Raw genomic sequence first — 8,476 nt, 5'->3', positions numbered from 1 at the left:
TGAATCAATGATCCAGGAGTTGGACACTGCCTTTTGATTCATGTAACATGAGGAAAATATTTCATCTGCACAGATTTCAGGTTCTATGGCTTGCATTGCTTGCTGAGTCTGAAGCAACGCCATTAACTGATTGTATTGTGATGTTGTAAGTGAGAATCCGTTGTTTGGCTGGGAATCTTGATTTTCTTGGCTTGGCTCGAGCTTGTTGACATAATTCACCTGAGCGACTTAGGGAGTATTTCTGCTCTGTAAGTAGTCGGGTAGGTAGCCATGCAGTTTGTAACACTTTTTTTGTGTGGCCGAGATAGCCACAATGTGCACATTGAAGATGATCTTTCTTGCCTTTCATCTTAGATCCAGAAGTTGTCATGCTTCTTGAAGCTTAATTCACGGCAAAAACCATCTGTTGAGGTGGTTGAGATGAAGTATATTCGCTGTTTCTCCTATTGCAGCACTAGCGAGAAAACTTTTTCAATTGGAGGCAGGAGATCTGAGAGTAGAATTTGGCTCCTCACATTTACCAAGTGTCATTCAATCCCATGAGGAACAGCATGACGTACTCCTAATAAAGATACGCTTAGTTGACCTTCACTCTACCGCAAGAACAGGCAACAAGAGGCTTAAAGGTGTTGAGTTCTTCCCAAAGAATCTTTAGCTTTGTGAAGTACTGTGAGACAGTAAGAGATCCTTGATTCAGAATCATCAGTGATTTCTTTATCTCAAAGATTCGAGGCGCGTTGCTCTGGGAGAACCTAGCTTCTAGATCTTGCCATAAAAGCGCAGTTGAGCTAGTGTAGATCACGCTTGCTGCGATATCTTTTGAAATCGAATTTGGCAACCAAATAGTGACGATATCGTTGGTGCATTACCATATTTTTGTAAGCACTGGATCAAGAGTGGGGTCTGATTTTGGCAGGCAGCCATCAATGAACCCGATTTTGCGCTTTTCACTGAGTGCGAGCCGCATCGATCGGCACCAAGAAGCATAGTTGTCTTCTTGAAGTGGTTGAGATACCAATATGAGTCCTGGGTGATCACTTGAATGAAGTGTGTATGCATCAGAAATTGACGAACGTAGCATTGAAACCGGAAAAGCCGCTTGTGACGGAACTTCATTTAAAGGGGTCGACATCCTTGCTCAGGAATTAGTCAAGAAGAAATCGAAGAATTAGAAGAAGTATTAGTAGGAGCGAAGAATAGAAAAAATCGAAAGAATCAATTGAGAAAAAAAAGAAATTTAAATGGCTATGATGTTCATGATGAGAACGAGAGAGGATCGTGACGAAAAAAATTAAAAGGAATTTTCTCGAAAAGGGTTACCAAAAAGGAAAAAATGACAGAAGTATAAAAAATTCTCATCTGATACCATATTGGGATGCAAAGTGAAAAAGACACTACAAGAATTTTGCTCATTTGTGGCGATTTTTTTCTGTTTGTGGCGGTTTCAAACCCCCACAAAAAGGATTGTGGCAGTTTTAAAAACTCCCAAAATTGGAGGTGCCACGAACTCCTTTGTGGCGGTCTTTCACAACTCCCACAATTTCATTCAGTGACGGTTTTCTATCCCTTTTTTAGGGGATTATGTGCTAGCATTTTATGGCAATTCTTGGTTAATTATTGTGGCGATTTGGAACCCCATAAAAAGAATCTCCAATTAAAAAAAAACACACATTCATGTGGAGTTTCAACCTCCACAAAGATGTCAATATTATTCTTAAACAATTAATCTGAATACTAGAATTACATTATTATACTACTAAATAATTATCATTTAAAAAAAATCTTTGAATAAGACACATTAAAAATTTAGAAGGAAATTAAAATATTACATATTTGAACAAAATTTATCCCCTATAAAAACTATAAATATTTATGAGAATGATCAACACTAAACTATAAAAACTACCTATATTTATCTCGTGAGAAGCAACCAGAGAGATATGAGGAAAAGGCTTCTTGATTACTGATATGTACTAAAATCCTCCAAGTGCAGAAACCGGATAAATCTATATTAATTGATTCTTTATATTAATTGTATTAATAGAAGAACAAGAATGTAAAATAAAAATTATCATCATAGATCTAAAAAAAATTAGAGTTGGGATCAAGAGATTAGTGCATCCCTCCTATGAGCCGAAAATAGATGAGAAAATGCAACGCAAGAAAAACCAAAAGTGTATACTCTTCCATGCAGCAAGTTTGCATACACACTCTTATCTATATTTGATTATTTGAATGTTCTTCAATATGGTAAACTAAACAAAACATTAGAAGGCCAAACTTGGTAATTTTAGCTCCTGCTTCACATGCAGACAATATCTGTATTAAGAATAATAAATGAAGATCAAACGAATGCTGGAAAAGATGCATAAGGTGTGGACATTAAGGAAGCAAGCATTCATGTTAATAGAATCTCTAAATTGAGCCTTACTTCAGTTGGAGTCATTGTGCCAGGAATGTATAAAACTTCACCATTCTGAATGTAATACATAACATCCTGGTAATTGATCGGAGCGCCCAAAAAAAAAATAAAGAAAAAGAAAAAAAAATAAAAGAAATAACAAAACATTATGACCAAGCACTAGCAATTGTTATCTGAAATCCTAATATACTACTAAGATCTCAAAATTCAAACCTTAACAATTGCTGGACTCATCAGAAATTTTGCTCCAGCATTGATTGCTGCTTTTGCATTCTCAATCCTGAGAATAGTCCCAACCTAAGAGCATATGAGAAGAAATGTAATCTCATGTAACAATTATCTTAAAGGGAGCATTTTTTTTCTTTTTCAAATCGTTTTTATTAGAGTTAATTGAGAATTTTGATGATCTATATGTCAATACAAATCATAAGAATCTGAAATAAGGTTGTTTTACAACCATTGATAATAATCACAATATGATGCTTCAACCAGCAGATCGAGTCCATGGTGATGCTTTATATATAGACACAATCTCAAATTTCAATGAAACGAGACAATGCAATGATGCTTCTCCATATCATAAACTTGATGTAGGTTCATGTGAACATATACACCAAAACAAAGAATATTGGAAGAAAGAGAAAACAGAAACTTAAAGGATGCAAGCATACTCCGAGTGCCATAGTCGGCTGCTCCTTGACCAGCTGGTTTAGAACCTAAAAAGACCAGGATTAGAACAAATCTATCTCCTGCTACATAGGTCTGTATAAGAATAGGCAGAATTCAATTATATGGCAGAACTACAAATCTATGATCTCCAAAAAATAGCCATGTTTAATGATTTTGCACCCAATGGGATTCTGTCTAGGCAAAACTGATGATTTATTACCTCTTCATTGACAACACCATGGCTGACTAGGTATCGCCATGCATTTAGGGGATACCCTCCATCACAACTACATCCACACAAAAAGCCACAGCATGCTAGAAGATCGTTCACAGAGAGGGAGATATTCTGCAATTAAACATATAGAGCATAAATTCCTGTTTAAATATCCTCAATAAGATATGTATTTATTGATATTCACACACAGCAATATGTTGCTCAGTAAGAAGAATACTTACCACATCAAAATGAATGCAAAATCGATCTAATAATGACTATACAACACCAAATGCCTGTCCTCAACATAGCATCATAAATTTCCTCATTCGATGCTACCTTTCCTCAACAAAAATAAATAACTGCCCAGCCGAGTCACATTCATCATCATCTGAAAAACAAAAAACTCTTTGTAATTGACTCATTTTTAAGAGAGGGAAAAATAAAAAAATCTAAATTTTCGAAGAAATGAAAACAATACCTCCATATGACAGGTTGAAGACATAATGGTAGAACTACTGTGCAAAGATATGGGAGAAGGATAGAAGTCAACCAAAACCAAAGCTTTCACTGGCCTCATGAATGGCTAGTAATAACCATTCTTGAAGCTGTTCTTTAGAAGTATACTCAGAAAAGTCTAGTTGATTGAAGCTGTAGAAAGTAATTGGGAAAAGGGAAAAAGAAATTAGCATGGGATGGCCATCTAATTTGTAGCATATGAAAAAGAAAATTGCATACAAAACTCACCATGTATGAGCCGATGGCAATCGATCCGGAGCTCCATATGCCTTGTGAATCTGAAACCTCTGAGGACCAGAGATGCCTTGCAAGGCCTTAAAACCTTCCAAAGGAACCTGATTACCAACAAGCTTAGAACTATAAATCTATGCCAACAAAAAACAAAACACACAACTACAACAGCACAACCATTTACACCATACTTTTACAAACAAAACAAGAGTAGAGTATGAAAATTAACAATGTTCACAGTAAATCACCTTTGATGTTCCAGTCACAAATTGCAGAAATCTTGCCATGTCTTTCTTGTTAAAAGTTTTGACCACCTCCCAAAACCATTGAATGACATTTGACGCCACAGTATAGCCAATATATTCTGCATTGGCCTTCAAGTCTTCCACTGAAAAGAAATTGATGCTTATTAATGCTTAGAAGGATATCAAAGCACATTACATAATTTAATCAAATAGATAACTCTACGGCATAAAGTAAGGATATTAAAAATTGTAACCTTCTTAAGTCTTTCTTCCAGATTGTATCCAATTTGGGATTAGATCGAAGCTAGACCCTTCCACATTCACTTGGTCTGCTTCCTTTGGTTGTCTCTTGTACTCAAACCAGTCAATTCCTATAATACAGAATGTGTCATATACAATTCACATAATTAAAACCACAAAATTTAAGTCCCGCACTAAACAAGAACAAATTTTCACCGTAATGACTTAGAACGACATGAGAATTAGTTCCACGAGATCTGATAGCTTCGAACGCAGCTTTAATCGAAGCTTCCAGACACTCCAGCTCGCTCACCTTCCAGATCTCCTCAGCCAGTGCCACCGAGTCCGCAAAGAAATCGCGCTCTGAGTGCTTCAAGCTGCCGGAGCAAAATCAGAACCAGCGAAAGAAGCCGCCATGGAAGACGATGCAGAAACGGAATACCTAAGCATTACCTCAACGATTTGAATGAAATCATCCCTAAAATACTATCCCGAGTGGTGAGAGCTCCACGAATTGAGAAGCTCCACGATCACCTCGTCCTCCATTCATAACTCCAGCGGGTGACGCGTTGACGGAGGAGACTTGGCGGCAACGGCGGCAAGGAGATGAATGGCGGTGGCAATACAATCCAGATTTTAGGGTTTTGGATCCTCATTCTCTCTCTCGAATAACTCATTTATTTTTTTATTTTTGGTATAGGCTTGGTAAGTATTTGTTTGAGTTGGGTTTTTTATAATTTATTGGGTAAAAAACAAACTGTGGGAGTTTTTTTTAAATATTTAAAATGATTAAATTTATTTTAATTTTTTTAAAAAAATACAGAAATCTTACTTAAGAATTTTATTTTATAATATACCCCTATTCTAATAAAACCTCCCAAAAACGGAATATTTTGTATTTAAAAAAAAAATGCCTAATAATAAAAATTCACAAAATATAGTTGTCTTCCCAAGAGGTCAGTGTATAATGTCATGTAATGCTTCTAACAATAAATAGATTAACTAAAATTTGAAATTTTAAGGCAATATGGTTCGAAAAATAGTCACTATTATTTATTAAAGAGTAAATAATTATTGGAAAATAATATTGTTATTTTTATCTTTTATAATGTGTTACTTCACATATAATCACACATAATTTTTTGTAATGTATATTTGTATGAATTTATAAAAGATAAAATGGTATTAAAATAAGAGTGGCAATATCTATTCTTTAATTATATAGGTTGCGTTTATTTTTTATTTTTATTTTTAGTATTTTTTATCTTTTAAATTTTTTGGAAAAAAACAGTAAAAGCAATAAATTTTATTTTCTGTTTTCACCTCTTATTTTTTCTTTTTTTCATAAATTTTAAAAATAGAAAATACTAAAGACGAAAATAGAAAATAAAAACAAAAACTAAACACATCTTTAATTTTCTAGAAAAAAAAAATACACCAAAAGAAATAAATAGTATTGCAATAATTTTTTATAAACGACACATTATTCAGCATTATATATATTTGATATATTTTTTGGTAACATTCAAATAATTATTTTAAATATGCATAAAAAAGAAAAAAATTTGATCTCTAAACCTTTTTTTAATTAAATTTTTCTGTTATTTGTGTAAGAAAAAGAAACTACAAAAAGAAAAATCACCTATGTACCATATAAAATTACAAAATTCAAAGATTTTTAGATATGTGCTTTAAAAAAAATTACTTCAAAATCTAATGTATAAATCTCTTTTTAAAAATATATCTCTTCATATTTAATGCATTTCGTAGAATAAAATTATGCTTAAAAAATTCATAGTCTTATTTCTTCTTTCAAAAGTCATACTGAATCTTTAAAACCAAAATGATGATGGTCTTCTTTTTTCATTGTTGTATTTATTTTATCACATTAGTTGTATTTAGTTATTCACTTTTGAGCTTTGACTTAGCTTTTTGTGGCATATAATGCAGAAGTATGAAATAATAGTAATAGTAATATATATATATATATATGAGTGTTATTTATTAGTGTGCTCAGAATTCTGAAATACAAGTCGGCAACCATTATGTATGTCCTTGGTATCGATTTAATCAATCTGAAGAAAAATTACATAAAATCAGAGAGTGAGAGTACAACTTTAATTTGCTCAGATCAAGGGCCATGGCGTAGTCGGTTAACTTAAACCAGCCGACACACATTTTTGTTCAATTAAATTTATATCAAAAAATTTTAAAAAAATGATGTACCAAAGATAAGATTAATTTGGCTCCATGGCTAATTAAAAGCCATTATAGATAGAGTTTAACAATGCAAGACGCTTCGTTTTCTCAGCTAGTCTCACGTGATTAACATGCATATGATGAGTCTAAAGTTTTTAATTAAAACATAAAATGTGCTTGGTTTAGATAGAGTTTAACATGTTGATTCTAGAATACAACACGAACGACTTCAATTAGGTTTGAATCTGAATAGCTGAGAACCCAACCATCCTTTTTAATGAATATTGACTTGGCCTTTATTTCGAGTCTAAAGTCTAAACCTTTTTTAATTCTATATAATATAATAATCACCCTAAACGTGATGAATGTGCATTTCCAGATACTAATAACAAACACTTCCATTTCATTCAATCCTGGCGGCAACTGGCAAGGATTAGAGATCTATAATTATTTGATGAAGAGTACTAGGAGGTAGCAATTTTTGTATTTTGTAACCATCAATTGGTTATTAATAGTATTTTTAATGGTGTGAGATTAAATCTAATGGTATAAAATTATTTAAATTTTTTTTTATAGTTAAATGCTTAATAAAATGCTGACCCTGATACTTTTCCTTATTTGATTTCTCATGTTATTATTTATTTGAGAGATTAAGAATTAATTTATGGTAAATTTAAACTATATTTAAAAATTTGCTATTTGAAATAGAATGTTGATCTAAACAGAAATAATTTTGAGCGAAGGATCACCAAAATATATTTCTTCAAAAATAAATTACGTAATATTATTGTGTTATTGTTGAGTCTTTTTATTTTTATATTTTTATTTATAAAATTTTGTAAAACTACAAACTGAATGCAATAAAAATAACAAAATTTTGTTTTTATTATTTTTAATCTTTGCTTTCTTAAATTTTAAAATTATAAAATAATAAAAACAAAAATAATATATATGCTTATATATTATATATAATGATTGTTATTTATTAAATTATAAGTACTTGTAAAAAAATATTGAATTTTTCACCTTTTAACTTCTTGAATATTTTTGTTGGTGTTTTACTTAAGATATGCCTTGACAATTCATCTGTTGGTATTCAATAATAGACCCTAGCTATATGTATAGGTTAGGTCACCCCTAATTAATTAATATATGGAATATACTTGTTCTTAATCTAACAGAATAAAGGTCAAATTACGCAGCATGATAATTATTAAGAGGTGCACTGATAGGGGAAGACTTAGTTGACGACATAACACACAACCTTTTAAGAAATTCCCCTTATTCATCACATTCTTATATCAAATCTTATAAAGGGCTTTTTCTTCCCCACATGCATATCATTTATTGGATGTCAGATTCACAAGAATGTATGGTGAAGAATTTCGAAAATTGACTTAATTTTTCATACTTATAATTCGCTACAATACTTTGTATATTTAATATTAGTGAGGTGTTCGTGTGACATATTAATATTTAACAAATATTAAAAATAGAAAAACTTGAATTTAAATTTTATGATGAAAATCACATTTACAATTTAATAGAAAAAATAGTACAATCCGATTTAAAATACAGTGATTTTGATGTTCAAAAATTTCATTTTTTTTATTCTCAAATATGATTCAGAGAATCAAATCGAACTAATCGATTTGATCTGATTAATTGAAAATTAGTTATTATATTGGACTAATTTAAATAAAAATAAAAAAATAAAAAATTAATTAATCAATGGAA

General features: G+C 31.6%; 2 protein-coding genes across 2 annotated transcripts; both read right to left on the bottom strand.

Annotated features, from left to right (window-relative positions):
* On the bottom strand, positions 2,526-3,792 carry LOC110265000 (cathepsin B-like). The gene is made up of 4 exons (XM_021107714.1): positions 3,787-3,792; positions 3,312-3,437; positions 3,094-3,138; positions 2,526-2,719 (listed from the first exon to the last, which is right to left on the bottom strand). The coding sequence occupies exons 1-4, from the start codon at positions 3,790-3,792 to the stop codon at positions 2,630-2,632; spliced, it is 267 nt and encodes an 88-aa protein (XP_020963373.1). The 3' UTR covers positions 2,526-2,629.
* LOC110264486 (E3 ubiquitin-protein ligase UPL1-like) lies at positions 3,617-4,410 on the bottom strand. The gene is made up of 4 exons (XM_021106670.1): positions 4,304-4,410; positions 4,053-4,159; positions 3,787-3,956; positions 3,617-3,696 (listed from the first exon to the last, which is right to left on the bottom strand). Exons 1-3 carry the CDS (start codon positions 4,340-4,342, stop codon positions 3,854-3,856), a joined length of 249 nt encoding a protein of 82 aa, XP_020962329.1. The 5' UTR covers positions 4,343-4,410; the 3' UTR covers positions 3,617-3,696; positions 3,787-3,853.

This window comes from Arachis ipaensis, chromosome B07 (assembly GCF_000816755.2).
Source record: "Arachis ipaensis cultivar K30076 chromosome B07, Araip1.1, whole genome shotgun sequence".
Lineage (NCBI taxonomy): Eukaryota > Viridiplantae > Streptophyta > Magnoliopsida > Fabales > Fabaceae > Arachis > Arachis ipaensis.
The sequence above is the reverse complement of the archived record's forward strand: the minus strand, read 5'-3'. Positions and strand labels throughout refer to the sequence as shown.

Coding starts and splice junctions, on each gene's coding strand:
- LOC110265000 (XM_021107714.1), bottom strand. Junction 3,139..3,311: donor ATGGTGTTGTCAATGAAGAG/GTAATAAATCAT, acceptor TGGTCTTTTTAG/GTTCTAAACCAGCTGGTCAA. Junction 2,720..3,093: donor AGCCGACTATGGCACTCGGA/GTATGCTTGCAT, acceptor ATATGCTCTTAG/GTTGGGACTATTCTCAGGAT.
- LOC110264486 (XM_021106670.1), bottom strand. CDS start 4,342: ATGGCAAGATTTCTGCAATTTGTGACTGGAACATCAAAG. Junction 4,160..4,303: donor TTGTGACTGGAACATCAAAG/GTGATTTACTGT, acceptor GTTGGTAATCAG/GTTCCTTTGGAAGGTTTTAA. Junction 3,957..4,052: donor TTGCCATCGGCTCATACATG/GTGAGTTTTGTA, acceptor TACTTTCTACAG/CTTCAATCAACTAGACTTTT.